Genomic DNA, 15,711 nt, shown 5'->3' on the forward strand with positions numbered 1-15,711 from the left:
GCAGGACAATGCTACCAGCCGTACTGCTCGTTCTGTGCGTGATTTCCTGCAAGACAGGAATGTCAGTGTTCTGCCATGGCCAGCGAAGAGCCCGGGTCTCAATCTCATTGAGCACATCTGGGACCTGTTGGATTGGAGGGTGAGGGCTAGGGCCAATTCCCCCACAGAAATGTCCAGGAACTTGCAAGTGTCACGGTGGAAGAGCGGGGTAACATCTCACAGCAAGAACTGGCAAATCTGGTGCAGACAATGAGATGCACTGCAGTAATTAATGCAGCTGGTGGCCACACCAGATACTGTTACTTTTGACCCCCTCTTTGCTCAGGGACACATTCCATTTCTGTTAGTCACATGTCTGTGGAACTTGTTCAGTTTGTCTCAGTTGTTGAATCTTGTTATGTTCATACAAATATTTACACGTTAAGTTTGCTGAAACTAAACAGTTGACAGAAAGAGGACCTTTCTTTTTTTGCTGAGTTTATGATAACTGATGATCAAATGGGCCCCAACCCGGTCGGTGATGCGAACACGCTTACTACAAGTTTACATAGCTGGTCCCTAGACTAATTTACCAATCTAAAAATGCTTTGCTGACATGGGCTAATTGGGGCACTTCTGATACACAACTACATTACGAAATTGCACCTTATATGTATTCTATTAATTCTAACTCAACAGTAAGTTGAGACCCAGACTTAATTGCTAAGAACCTCCACATTCCTGTACTAGTACATTTAGCTTATATTGCATTCAATGTGATAAGGTAACTAGTACTTTTAGTTTACATATCTTTAAGTCCAGCACCCAAACACTGAAAATAAAGACTGACAAGTTCAGTTATCCCAACCATTTATTCAGACAGACCGTCTAAACCAAAGTACGCTCTTACGTAAAACCTCTGGAGAAAAAAAGGGGGAACATAAAAAAGGCAGGATTTGTAGACGTAGATTTTGATTGGAATGGCGGTGCCACGGCCTCATGAGCTTCAATTCCCTGGGAGAAAAGTGACGGGGCAGGGATGGGAACAGGGTGTGACTAAATTACATAGCGAACAGGATGAGGAACGCCACCATGAGACAGAAGAGCCCCATAGCCTCAGACAGGGCAAAGCCCAGGATGGCATAGGAGAAGAGCTGCTGCTTCAGGGAGGGGTTCCTGTCAACAAGAGAAAGAGGACTGAAGTTAAGCTTTGGCTAGACGACAGCACCAGTAGCAAATTGTTAATTATATGAACCAAAATTAATATGAACAGGCTCACTCTTCATCAATACTCTTGCGGTAAAACGTTAGCATTTCCCTGCCACCCACATAATCAATGGTCACAACTATTCTTTTGCGTCAAGTTTTGCTTCTGAATCTGCTCCCTCACACAAACAAAGGGTTGAATTCCTTTTCGTTCATCAGTTACCTGGCATAGCCGATGATCAAGCTGCCGAACACAGTTCCAATTCCAGCCCCTGAGCCAGCCACTCCCACTGTGGCGGCTCCAGCGCCGATGAACTTGGCAGCAGTGTCGATGTCTCTGGAGATAGAGCTGGTCTGGAACCCCCGGGTTAGAAGAGAGGCCTCACCAACAGGCAACAGGGTCTGGGGAAGATGCAGGGGCAGAGCAGTCAAAATCAGAACATAGAGAAGCTAGAGACTGAAATGGAACCGAGACAGCCTGACAGGTGTAGATAGTATAAACACCCACCCCTCAAGTTTAAAAATCTAGGCGCACAGAAACTTAGGAGCACTATGAAAAATATTTCAGGTTACAAAATCTAAAACCCTTAATTTCTCTTGGCACACTGGTGCTCTAAATTTAAATTCCATGTCGCACTGAAAAATATTGAAGGCGGATATGCGAATAAAATGGTCACACTGGAGAGTCCTGAAGGGACCCGTGGAAATGGTCACAAGGAGACATTTAAGCACTGGCCACGTTAGTATTTCGCCAGACAAGGATTCAAAATGGTCTGGTGTTCAGGATAAATACAACTGAAAAGAAAATAAGGGTTACTGAGGTGTTGACAAACAAACTTTATGAACAAGTGACCTTATCACAAAAAGGGGCAATTGGCAAAATGTTTACACAAGCCTAAGCACAGAATTGTGAGCAATGTTACAGTCACAGGGTTTCATTTTGGTTTGAAGAGGGGCTCACCTGCTGCTCACTTCTGGCTTCAGGTCTGTTGAAGACTGAGCCCGAGACCGGCCGGGCGAGGACTCTGGACCCCCCACGCAGCTGCAAGAGACAACTACACATCAGACTCCTAGACAGACTTAAAAGCTTGTAACAAGCTTTACTTAAATCATTACTATCAGACTGCCAAATGTAGATTACCCTGAAGTGAGTTCTGGAGCACGCCAAGATTATGACCCTACAGAGTTGCATCTAATAGTCTAAAGTCTAGGAAGATTAGAGGCATCAAGACTGGTAGAATGGCAATATCATGATTAGGGTTGCAAAGGGTCAAAAACTTTCTGGTAAATTTCCATGGGAAGTTAAGCCCGGGAATTTTGCTTAAATTCATCAAAAAAGTTATAAGTTAACAGCGAACCTTGTGGGATACACATAAGGCAATTCTAGGTCATGTGGCAAATTTTGGTTAAACTATCTCCAATTCAAAGGAATTGCAACCCTCTGCATTCTTCCATCACATGTAGAGCTGATTCTCAAGATCTTGCACACTAATGAGATGCTATTGAGCCCACACTACTACACTGTCTGAGCCAAGGACTACATGCTTTCTGTTAAGTTCTGATTACAATACTGGGTGGGGTAAATACATTTTATATGACACATGATTTTTGTTAACTAGTAAATAGTAGCCTACAGCAAGTGTATAAATAATTTCTGCTAGTTAGTTTTAGCTTGCTTGAGCCTGCTAACTGAGGTGTTAATTCACCTGTTTCCATACATGTTTCATTTTAAAACATATTACAAAAGGAGTTGTTTAATCTAACTGTTTAACTATTTATCTGTACATGGAATTGTATTAGTTTTTTTTTTTTACTCATTTTTTCCCTAATCTTTACAGGAAAATGCCACGGGCTCTATCTGATGTGGAGACATTTCACTGCAGCTAATGTAGAAGGAAAAGCTGTGTACATTTGCAAATACTGTGCCAAATCATATGTGAAGAAAACAGATGCAGAATCATCTGGCCAAGTGCATAAAGTTCCCTCAGCGCTCACAACCGCTAACAAAAGTCCCTCTACACGAGGTGAAAATTATGATTCAGATCTTATCGATAGCAACAGCTCATGGTCCTCCTGGAATCAGAAGTTTTGTTTGACTCAAATGGAGGAACGTAGTCAGAAATGCTGATGAAGGTCTTGCTCGAGCTGTGTACGCAACTGGTTCACCTCTGATGCTCACAGGCAATGTGTATTGGAAGAGATTTCTGGACGTTCTTCGCCCAGCATACAACCCTCCAACCAGACATGCTTTATCTACTCATTTGCTGGGTGCAGAGTTAAAGTGAAGGTCAAGCAAATCAGAGAAAGCCGACTATTGCAATCTCTGATGGGTGGTCAAATGTTCATGGGCAAGGAATAATTAACTACAGCATCTCCACCCCTCAACCAGTATTCTACAAGAGCACAGACACACCGGTCTCTACAGTGCAGATGAGCTGAAGGCAGTCAATGACCTTGGACCACAGAAGGTATTTACACTGGTGACAGAATGCTGCAAACATGAAGGCTGCTTGGTCTAAAGTGGAGTCCTACCTTCACATCCATTGGCTATGCTGCTCATGCATTAAATCTGTTCCTCAAGGACATCATTGCACTGAAAACAATGGATACACTCTACAAGAGAGCTAAGGAAATGTTAAGTATGTGAAGAGTCAAGTTATAGCAGCAATCTACCTCACCAAGCAAAGTGAGAAGAATAGGAGCACAACATTGAAGCTGCCCAGCAACACAAGTTGGGGTGGTGTTGTCATCATGTTTGACAGTCTCCTGGAGGGGAAGGAGTCTCTCCAAGAAATGGCCATATCACAGTCTGCTGATACAGACAGCCCTATCAAGGGATCCTACTGGATGATGCATTTTGGGAGAGGGTGGTAAGCAGCCTGAAACCTATAGCAGTAGCCATTGCACAGATTGAGGGAGACAATGCCATCCTGTCTGATGTTCAGACTCTGCTTGCAGATATAAGAGAAGAAATCTGTACTGCCCTGCTCACTTCACTGTTACTCCAAGCAGAGGAAACTGAATTGTGAAGACTACTGCCTGAAGCCCATACACGCCACAGCATACTTGTTGGACCCCAAGTATGCTGGCAAGAGCATCCTGTCTGGTGCAGAGATCAACAAGGCCTATGGTGTCATCACTACCATGTCTCGCCACCTTGGCCTGGATGAGGGCAAGGTTCTTGGCAGTCTGGTGACGTACACTTCCAAGCAAGGGCTTTGGGATGGAGATGCAATATGGCAGTCGTGCCAACATCTCTCATCAGCCACCTGGTGGAAGGGACTTTGTGGATCTGAGGCTCTTTCCCGTTGCCTCCATCATCCTCCAAATCCCACCAACATCAGCCGCCTCAGAGCGCAACTGGTCCTCGTTTGGGAACGCACACAACAGGCTGACCAATATACGGGTTGAAAAACTGGTGGCCATCCGGGAAAATATGAGGCTTTTTGAGCCATCCTCCACAAGGTTGGAAAGTGACAGTGAAGATGAGACCTCAGTCTGATGTTCAAGAGGTGGACATTGAGGTCCAGGGAGAAGACATGGAAGCCTGAGAGGAAGACAACCAATGTTTAGTTTCTAGACTATCATTTTACAGATGTACAGTTGAAGTCAGAAGTTCACACACACACACTTAGGTTGGAGTCATTTTTCAACCACTCCAAATTTCTTGTTAACAAATTAGTTTTGGCAAGTCGGTTAGGACATCTGTGTGCATGACAAGTAATTTTTCCAACAATTGCTTACAGACAGATTATTTCACTGTATCACAATTCCAGTGGGTCAGAAGTTTATACACCAAGTTACCTGTGCCTTTAAACAGCTTGGAAAATTCCAGAAAATTACATGGCTTTAGAAGCTTCTGGTAGGCTAATTGACAATATTCATAATTTGAGTCAATTGAAGGTGTACCTGTGGATGTATTTCAAGGCCTACCTTCAAACTATGTGCCTCTTTGCTTGACATCATGGGAAAATCTAAAGAAATAAGCCAAGACCTCAGAAAAGATATTGTATACCTCCACAAGTCTGGTTCATCCTTGGGAGCAATTTCCTAACGCCTGAAGGTACCACGTTCATCTGTACAAACAATAGTACGCAAGTATAAACACCATGGGACCACGCAGCCGTCATACCGCTCAGGAAGGAGACACGTTCTGTCTCCTCGAGATGAACGTACCTTGGTGCAAAAAGTGCAAATCCCAGAACAGCAAAAGACCTTGACCGTGAAGAAGCTGGAGGAAACAGGTACAAAAGTATCTATATCCACAGTAAAACGAGTCCTATATCAACATAACCTGAAAGGCCGCTCAGCAAGGAAGAAGCCACTGCTCCAAAACAGCCATGAAAGCCAGACTACGGTTTGCAACCGCACATGGGGAAAAATAGGACATTTCTCCATAAAGAACGGTCTGATGAAACAAAAAGAGAAATGTTTGGCCATAATGACCATCGTTATGTTTGGAGGAAAAAGAGTGATGCTTGCAAGCCGAAGAACACCAGCCCAACCGTGAAGCATCGGGGTGGCAGCATCATGTTGTGGGGGTGCTTTGCTGCAGGAGGGACTAGTGCACTTCAAAATAGATGGCATCATGAGGTAGGAAAATTTTGTGGATATATTGAGGCAACATCTCAAGACATCAGTCAGGAAGTAAAGCTTGGTAGCAAATGGGTCTTCCAAATGGACAATGACCCCAAGCATACTTCCAAAGTTGTTGCAAAATGGCTTAAGGACAACAAAGTCAATGTATTGAGTGGCCATCAAAGCCCTGACCTCAATCCTATAGAAAATGTGGGCAGAACTGAAAAAGCATGTGCGAGCAAGGAGGCCTACAAACCTGACTCAATTACACCAGCTCTGTCAGGAGGAATGGGCCAAAAACCACCCAGCTTATTGTGGGAAGCTTGTGGAAGGCTACCCGAAACGTTTGTTCCAAGTAAAACAATTTAAAGGCAATGCTACCAAATACTAATTGAGTGCATGTAAACTTCTGACCCACTGGGAATGAAATAAATCATTCTCTACTATTATTCTGACATTTCACATTCTTAAAATAAAGTGGTGATCTTTACTGACCTAAAACAGGTAATCTTTACTAGGATTAAATGTCAGGAATTGTGAAAAACTGAGTTTAAATGTATTTGGCTAAGGTATGTAAACTTCAACTGTATGTTGAAAACGTTTTTGGGAGATGCGATGGATCATTGGGGATCATTCAATATTCTCTTTTGTTGTTCAGTAAAATCATCCTATGTGAAGATTCAACTCATTTAATTCAAGTTACATTCGTAACAAAATTGTTTTTTATATTTCTATTGGAATGATTTAATCATTTGCAATTATGTCTACTTATGATAAGGTACAAGGTTTGTTTGTCTCCATATGATGATATGGTAAATATACCCAATGCAAAAAACATCACATTGAAATGGTATTAATATAAATTGCATACATTGCCATTAATTCCCATATATTCCCGTTACTTCCCACAGAAAATTTCTACCTCTGAATATTCCCCAAAATGTGCAACCCTTATCATGAGCAATCCTAATCTTGTCCTTAGTAAAGACTGAGTACTATAGGGTTAGATTAGCCTACAAGGTGAGAGGCTAATAGCCTACAGTGATTTCCCCCCCTCCACTTATCCCCGGCTGACCACTGGTCATGCACACAGGTAACACTGCCATAGACTTTTCATTCCATCATGAACATTTAAATAAATATTTAAAAAATAAGTGCATTCTCATCTCATGTGCTGGTCATGGCTCACAAACACCATTATCCCAGAAACCCTAGACCCACTCCAATTTCCATACCGCACAAACACGCTGATCCTCAACACAGGGGCCCCTCAGGGGTGCGCGCTCAGTTCACTAATAACTGCATGGCCAGGCACAACTCCAACACCATCGTTAAGTTTACCAACGACAGTGGTAGGCCTGATCACCGACAACGATGAGACAGCCTATAGGGAGGAGGTCAGAGACCTGGCAGTGTGGTGCCAGGATAACAACCTCTCCCTCAACGTGATCAAGACAAAGGAATTGATTGTGGACTACAGGAAAAGGAGGACCGAGCACACCCCCATTCTCATCGACGGGGCTGTAGTGGAGGAGGTTGAGAGCGTCATGTTCCTTGACGTCCACATTGTCAACAAACTAACATGGTCCAAACACACCAAGACAGTCATGAAGAGGGCACGACAAAGTCCATTTCCCCTCAGGAGGCTGAAAAGATTTGGTATGGGTCATCAAAAGGTTCTACAGCTGCACCAGCGAGAGCATCCTGACTGCTTGCATCCCTGCCTGGTTTGGCAACTGCTCGGGCCCCCGACCCCAAGGCACTACAGAGGGTAGTGTGTACGGCCCAGTACGTCACTGAGGCCAAGCTTCCCGCCATCCAGGACCTCTATACGGCATGTAGCCTAGTAGTTAGAGCTTTGGACTAGTAACCGAACGGTTGCAAGATCAAATCCCCGAGCTGACAAGGTAAAGATCTGTCGTTCTGCCCCTGAACAAGGCAGTTAACCCACCCGCAGTCATTGAAAATAAGAATGTGTTCTTAACTGACTAGCCTTGTTAAATTAAGGTAAAATAAAAAAATATGTATACCAGTCAGTGTCAGAGGAAGGCCCTAAAAGTTGTCAAGGACTCCAGCCACCCTACTCATAGACTTCTCTCTGCTATCGCACGACAAGCAGTATCAGAGCACCAAGTCTAGGTCCAAAAGGCTCCTTAACAGCTTCTACCCCCAAGCCATAAGATGCCTAAACAGATAATCAAATGGCTACCCAGACTATTTGCATTGTCTCCCCACCTCCCTTTTTACACTGCTGTTACTCTGTTGATTATCTATGCAATAGTCCCTTTAACCCTACCTACATGTACCTATTACCTCAACTAACCTGTAGCCCCGCACATTGACTGTGCCGGTACCCCCTGTATATAGCCTCGCTACTGTTACTTTACTGCTGCTCTTTAATTATTTTTTACTTAACACTTATTTTTCTTAAAACTGCATAGTTAATTATGAGCTTGTAAGTAAGCATTTCACTGTAAGGTCTACACTTGTCTTTGGCACATGTGAAAAATAAAGTGATATTCCTTACCAATGACTTATTTGCTGCGCATCTTTTAGCTAAACAAGATTGTGTGTACATGCTAGATCTAGACTGATAAGGCACGACTGGCAGAGCATCAAACAGGTGACATTGTAGTTTCAAAGAATACATACCACAGCAGGTGAGGTGACAAACTTAGCGCAGGCGTACATGGCTGGTGCCTGTGAAGAGAGATGAGAAATAATTTTTGAACTGCTAATTTGGACACTTTTTCTTTTTTTTAACAATGGAAGGCATGCACAATTCTTAACTACAGCCCACCACCTAAACCAGCTCTACACTGCTAAAGGTACAGTAAAGGTGACCTGAGCTGTAAGTGTAACCAGTCAAGCATTTGACCAAGTGCACCAGGGAAGAGGATGTGCAAAAAGCAGACTAAAGTCCTGTAGTAAAATCTGACTGTATAATCTCAAGAGGTTACAACTCTGCACAAATAAAGAGTCAAGTTACAATCTTTACACACTTTATACATAAGACTATTTGAATAAGTGAAATTGCATGAAAAATAGCAAGGCTTGTTTGAATGTGGCAAGACGCCAATGAAGCGTTAAAGAAATTCTTTCAAAACACTAAGTTGGGTGCTAAACTATGATCAACTTCGACATCCAGAGATGTCTAATGCTAATTAATCCAATTGCGTTGGTAGCGAGGTAGTGTATTAGTGCCTGAGTATATAAGGCCCAGACAGGCAAGCTAGCCTTTAGTTATGAATGAATAAAAATCTAACTAGCTAAATTCAGTGTAAAATATAACACATACTTTTAGTACAGTACACCCCCGTCGCCATTCCGCCCCTGGGCAGGTAACGTTAACATTAGCACAAATGACAAAATAAGGATTCACCATGGGGAAACCTAAACTATCCCAAATCAAATGTCCATGCGCGAATGGGGCTTATTAAACCCATGTCACATGCAGTGAGGGTAGCAGCGATTTGCAAAAAGACGAAAGCATGAAACGCTAGTTGGCTAACGTTAGCCATAGCTAGCTAGGTTTAATATACTTCAGGCGGACACTGCTAACATTAACAGATAGGTGGGAGGAGTTGGCTAGCCAGCTCCAGGCGTGAAGGTCAAAAATGACCCAGACACCAATACAGGATTTAGAGACAAGGACGCGGCATTTTGTACAGGACACAAACTATAGCATTTGATAGAAATTGTTAAACGTCCTTCTCAATCCTCAGGGACATGAATCCATAATGACCGAAAACATGTACTGGTTCACTAGGCCCAGATATGGACGAGCAAGTCAGACATTTTGCAGGCGCTTCACCTCATCTTAGAATCGGTTGTACGCCAATGCATGGTTTCGCAAGTTAACATTTGCATATTTATTTCCCAACAGTATACGCGGCTGCCCATGTAGACACTCTGATAAGAATTATACAGCACAAATACATTCACTAAAATGTCATTCTTGGGAAGAAATCATTGAATGGCCGTCAACTTCACCTACAATGCATGGATAACGTTAGCTAGCTAGCATGCTAACAATTTCTATTCGCCCCAGCAATGCAGACAGAACATTTCAAAATATTCACAATGCGATTATGAGTTTAGCGAAATGACAAAATATGTCACACTGAAACACGATTAACTATATTAACTCACCTTAATGTTACAGTACACACGGGGTCCTCGATTACTCGCTCACAGCAGCAGTCAATGTGCACTCTGACAGCTGTCACCTTGTTATTTATAAGCTTAGTTCATACGTCCTAAACGTCCATTGGACAAAAGGAAACCTCCTTCGACTGTGATTTCATTTTTATCTTGTCACTACTTTTAACCTAGCCTATAATGGAGCTTTCAATGAACTACAATAATTGCAATTGGTTGACAGTATTTTTGGGCGGCTGGGTGACTCGAACGCTAAGGTATAGTAAGAATGGACTCGAATCCTATTCCCTTTCCCCATTGGACCATATTTCCGTTAACCTTTCAAACTACATCCAGTGTCCTCGATATCTATAGGACAGTGTCAAGGACGTCCCGCCTACTTCCAGGCTCTATGCATTATACCGCCTCCAACGTTCTAATTTACTTCTGACCGGGTTGATGACTTCCGGAGCGAGTTCTGCTATTGTTTTTATCATTAGCTTACTAGCTAGCTAACTGTCGCCGATGCTTTTCTGATTGAAATAGTTCGCAATGACTACGTTTAAATTACAGCCCCGCGAAGGAGGTGCCAATGAACATTGTTCAGTGCCTCTGTGTTCAGTTTCTTCCAAATGTAATGGTATTGTGAGCTTCCATCGTTTCCCAGTCGATGTAGAGCTCAGAAAAAGGTGGTTGGTGGCAGTACGTTGTGACAACTTTACTGTCACCAAACACACAAAGGTGTGTAGTACACATTTCGTCGAAAGTGACTTTGTTGAGGGAAAAATTGGGGGACGACAATACCTAAAAAGAGGTGTTGTTCCTACTGTCTTCGCGTGGAACTGGCAAATTCAAAAGAGACCTGGTGTTTGGGAAAGAAGACTGAAACCTGCTCCGACTGAGGGGGATGAAGAACAAGGTGCGCTGCCAATGGACTGTGCCGTCTCTGATCCGGTCCAGAGCATGGGCTAAGCCAGTGTAAATGTAACGGGTGTGAAATGGCTAGCTAGTTAGCGGGTACGCGCTACTAGCGTTTCAATCAGTTACGTCACTTGCTCTGAAACCTAGAAGTAGTGTTGCACCTTGCTCTGCAAGGGCCGTGGCCTTTGTGGAGCGATGGGTAACGATGCTTCGTGGGCGACCGTTGTTGATGTGTGCAGAGGGTCCCTGGTTCGCGCCCGTGTCGGGGCGAGGGGACGGCTTAAAGCTATAAATGTACATGTGTTTATTTGCTAGCAGCAAAATAATAATTTGTTTATCTACGACATGTATCAATCATTTGTGTTGTAGTGAATATCAGTTTGTGTGGAGCGTGTATTGGCTTTAATTAGGCAATGAGTAACAGGGGTGGGGGAAAGAAATCAAGTAAACACAGAATAGCCAGAATGCAAGATTGTATTCAATGTCAGAGATGTGTAATTGATTAACTGAACTGTTGAACATTTGCTGAAATACATGTTTTAAACAAATCTATTCTACTGTAAATTTCTTCACAATAACAATAATTATTTTTCATAAAACCACTAAACTTGGCACCCATGCAGGGGATCCATTCAGGTGCGAGATAGACACTTCTGCAAGTAGTGGTAAAAATAAAAGTGGTCAACCTTCTCTCTTATAGTTTTTGAAACCTGTAGATCTTTATATATCCTTTCAACTAGGATGTCCTCCTGTGCACAGATGACAAAGTCACACCAGTTACAACCTGTGAGAAGGATTTGACCTTGCACCTGCCAGTAGTAAACATGAGATCTCTTCAACTTCAGCTCTCCATTCTGTATCTTCAGGTAAGGGCAGTCAACATAACTTGGTACATTTGGGCACTTGACCTCTAAGAGTCCAAAGTGTGGTCTTACACTGGGATCAAATATGATGCCATCTGGAGAGGATCCTAACCACGGAGCATCTGGGTGCACTACGAAGCCACACGGAAAGAAGTTAAAATTCTTCAGTGTGCAGTACTCCTGTACAGCCACTGGCTCCATGGGTAGCCCCCTCTTCATCTCCATTGTCTGCATACCAGATTAGAGGTCGACCGATTTCAAGTTTTCATAACAATCGGAAATCGGTATTTTTGGGTGCTGATTTGCCTATTTATTTTATTTTATTTTATTTTACACCTTTATTTAATCTTTATTTAACTAGGCAAGTCAGTTAAGAACACATTCTTATTTTCAATGGCGGCCTAGGAACGTTCTGCCTCAGATTTTTAACCTTGTCCAGCTCGGGGGTCAATCTTGCAATCTTACAGTTAACTAGTCCATGCTCTAACACCTGATTACATTGCACTCCACGAGGAGCCTGCCTGTTAGCGAATGCAGTAAGCTAAGGTAAGTTGCTAGCTAGCATTAAACTTATCTTATAAAAACAATCAATCAATGACTGTCATTGCTCCAATGTGTACTTAACCATAAACACAATGCCTTTCTTAAAATCAATACACAAGTATATATTTTTAAACCTGCATATTTAGCTAAAAGAAATCCAGGTTAGCAGGCAATATTAACCAGGTGAAATTGTGTCATTTCTCTGCGTTCATTGCACGCAGAGTCAGGGTATATGCAACAGTTTGGGGCGCCTGGCTCTTTGCGAACTAATTTGCCAGAATTTTACATAATTATGACAACATTGAAGGTTGTGCAATGTAACAGGAATATTTAGACTCATGGATGATAAAATACGGAACGGAATAAACGTTTGTTTTCGAGGTGATAGTTTCCGGATTAGTCAAAGGTATATGGTTTAGAGAGAAATAGTCGACGCGTTATAATTCCTGTAATAACTTGCGGCTGAATTTGAAAGGGGTTCCTTCGTTATTTTACCGTTCATGTCTTCCATAGAGAATGTCTTGATCTACTTCAAATAAGGTCTGTGTTTCGTGCAGGCTTAAACCGCCTCAACGTTTTGATACCCGTGTAAATCTCACTAGGATAAGGTAACGTTTGTCAACATATTTTCATAAATCCACTCTACAATTTTTTTTATCTTCGCTTATATTTAGCCAATATTGATCAGAGTTACCTTGTCCTGTGGATATCTACACAGTTATAAAATTGGCACGGTGATGTAAGCCTACACGAAACACAGACCTTATTTTAAGTGAATCTAAAAATATCCTATGGAATAAATGAAGGAACCGCTTTTCAGATTTTGCTAAAAGGTGTCATGGAATTATGACTCGCACTTTGGTTGTCAATTCTTACCATGCCCATTATTAAAATAGGATTTCCTGCATATAGAAATTAAAGTTTTTGTTTTCAACATTCATCACAGGTAACTTAAACTGTATTTTTATTCAAACAGTTGAGAGTATTTGTCTCCTAAGCAGACTCTTCAGTATCATTGTCGCTTCAGAGCTGTGTGTATTTATGTATTATATTAAGTTAAAATAAAAGTGTTCATTGGTCATTCAGTATTGTTCAGAAATAGTCATTATTACGTAAATGTGTGTGTGTGTGTGTGTGTGTGTGTATGATATATATATATTTAAATTATTATTTATTTTTTTATAAATCGGCCGATTAATCAGTATCGGCTTTTTTTGTCCTCCAATAATCGGTATCGGCATTGAAAAATCATAATCGGTCGACCTCTATACCAGATCCCTTGAACATCCGCTCAGCTAGGTGGTCAGCTGAGGTCTCTCCCCGAACATGGCAAATCTCTCGGAAACGAGAGGATGTTATTCTCATTTTCCCGAGCTGATGCCATTCCAGGCTGCTGCTCTGCTCCCTTGTAGCAACCTCGACTTTGTATTACATCTTGTAGGTTGTCTCTAATGACTTGAGGTGGAACTGCTCCTGATGGCTAAGGACGTAAGCACACTAGGAAGCCTGAAGCCTGTAGCCATCTAATGGAAGTATTGGTGGAGAAGGGGCATCGGCAATCTTCACAATTTCACGGGTCTTTGGCTGTGGAAGCAGATAGGACAGAACACTGCCGGCTTGCACTGGCCCAAAGGCGGACTCAACCAGGGGCACATCAGCTGACATTTCCATTGTTGGCAGTAAGTGGAGAAAAGTTGGCATACGTTTCTGAGACGCAGAGTAGGTCCATGTCAGGCATGTATCCATTGAGTGCTTTGTAGAGAGAACTTCTGCAAAACATTTTAAAACCTTAACATCAGGTTGGAGAGATTACTATGACAAAGACTCATGTAACTTTTCCAGAAACAGCCCGAAAGTTCAAATAAAATGAATAAAAATATACAGATTTAAAGATTATATATTTCCCCCCAGTCTTTGTCCCAAACATTTGTCATTACATCGTAAAGACGCCACTGTTTAGGCTTATCATCTGGATACAAAAACAATCACAAGAAAATGTTTTCTAAAATGTTCCCATTCTAGGAAYCTCCAACTTACCTTATTCCATCAGCACACGAGTTAGTAGGTTTACTGAACTCTATCCCATCAACCGGACCTGGTTTCACACCCTAATTAACAAGGATTTACTGTTACATAGGCTGAAAACTTTTCATGTGCATTTTTTTATTGATATTGATAGACTCACAAGTGTTCTTGGCTTGTGCCAACGCTGTTCTGTGTCTGTGCAGCTGTGAACTGGTCGTGCAGCAGGAATGTTTAGTTGAGAGTAGTGCGCTTTCTGGTAAAGAAGAGCCACCAGATGATTGCACAGAGCACTTCCTGCAACACAGGAGCAGTGGCTTTGGACCACTATCACTGGTACGGAGTGCTTAAACACCATCTGTGAAACTACAGATTTAAAGATTATATATTTCCCCCAGTCTTTGTCCCAAACATTTTCATTACATCGTAAAGACGCCACTGTTTAGGCTTATCATCTGGATACAAAAACAATCACAAGAAAATGTTTTCTAAAATGTTCCCATTCTAGGAATCTCCAACTTACCTTATTCCATCAGCACACGAGTTAGTAGGTTTACTGAACTCTATCCCATCAACCGGACCTGGTTTCACACCCTAATTAACAAGGATTTACTGTTACATAGGCTGAAAACTTTTCATGTGCATTTTTTTATTGATATTGATAGACTCACAAGTGTTCTTGGCTTGTGCCAACGCTGTTCTGTGTCTGTGCAGCTGTGAACTGGTCGTGCAGCAGGAATGTTTAGTTGAGAGTAGTGCGCTTTCTGGTAAAGAAGAGCCACCAGATGATTGCACAGAGCACTTCCTGCAACACAGGAGCAGTGGCTTTGGACCACTATCACTGGTACGGAGTGCTTAAACACCATCTGTGAAAATAAGACTGAAGTGAAAAACAAGAATGATGCGTGTAAAGGGTTGCGTCAATCGAATCTGGTATCAGGATAAAATGTGATTCAGAGTCACCGAATATACTTTAAGTATTTTTATTTAACATAAGCGATAAATGGTAAATGCAATTTTCGTATATACGGGTTCACTGTATCACCACGCAGGGTAAAGCAGAGAACTGACTGAAATAGTACAGACATCTTCTTTTATACTGTGACAGATGTAGTTCCAACTTTAGAGTTGCCTGTCACAGTAGAAGCTTAGCGTGGTTTAAACTTGCTAGCTATCGGTGGTGCCCAGGCTGGTCCCAGCCTCACAGCACACAGGATCCAGATATCCGGAAGTGTTTGTGTGAAGTTTGAGCTGAGTTGTCGGTGGCTATACTGCTCAGTTCCTGTTTTCTTGTTATTCAGCATTTTTCCATCTTGTCTCAACCTTCTGGTTAGCACAGTCAACACCCTAGATTAACAACAGCTTTTCTGCCGTCACGCTATGTTTTGTGATTTACATGTCCTATTTCTATAAGACATATATTTTTGTTAAAAAGAGAACAAAACCATCCTTCACATGC

The 15,711-nt window shown here is 42.2% G+C and overlaps 1 protein-coding gene and 1 long non-coding RNA gene across 2 annotated transcripts; both read right to left on the bottom strand.

Moving 5' to 3' along the window:
- Window positions 1-837: 837 nt before the first annotated feature.
- LOC112080685 (ATP synthase F(0) complex subunit C3, mitochondrial) lies at window positions 838-10,188 on the bottom strand. The gene is made up of 5 exons (XM_024146533.2): window positions 9,916-10,188; window positions 8,416-8,463; window positions 2,147-2,227; window positions 1,409-1,587; window positions 838-1,155 (listed from the first exon to the last, which is right to left on the bottom strand). The coding sequence occupies exons 2-5, from the start codon at window positions 8,452-8,454 to the stop codon at window positions 1,041-1,043; spliced, it is 414 nt and encodes a 137-aa protein (XP_024002301.1). The 5' UTR covers window positions 8,455-8,463; window positions 9,916-10,188; the 3' UTR covers window positions 838-1,040.
- A 3,325-nt stretch (window positions 10,189-13,513) lies between these two features.
- LOC139027452 (uncharacterized) lies at window positions 13,514-14,600 on the bottom strand. The gene is made up of 3 exons (XR_011479539.1): window positions 14,416-14,600; window positions 14,268-14,338; window positions 13,514-13,999 (listed from the first exon to the last, which is right to left on the bottom strand). It is a non-coding gene; the product is annotated as an uncharacterized lncRNA (long non-coding RNA).
- Window positions 14,601-15,711: the final 1,111 nt, after the last annotated feature.

Source organism: Salvelinus sp. IW2-2015, unplaced genomic scaffold (genome assembly GCF_002910315.2).
Source record: "Salvelinus sp. IW2-2015 unplaced genomic scaffold, ASM291031v2 Un_scaffold16431, whole genome shotgun sequence".
In the NCBI taxonomy this organism is placed as follows: Eukaryota; Metazoa; Chordata; class Actinopteri; order Salmoniformes; family Salmonidae; genus Salvelinus; species Salvelinus sp. IW2-2015.

Excerpts from the sequence above, each read along its gene's own strand:
- LOC112080685 (XM_024146533.2), bottom strand. The coding sequence starts at position 8,454 with ATGTACGCCTGCGCTAAGTTTGTCACCTCACCTGCTGTG. Across the intron at positions 1,588-2,146 it reads AAGCCAGAAGTGAGCAGCAG|ACCCTGTTGCCTGTTGGTGA; the intron begins GTGAGCCCCTCT and ends CATCTTCCCCAG. Across the intron at positions 1,156-1,408 it reads TTGATCATCGGCTATGCCAG|GAACCCCTCCCTGAAGCAGC; the intron begins GTAACTGATGAA and ends TCTTGTTGACAG.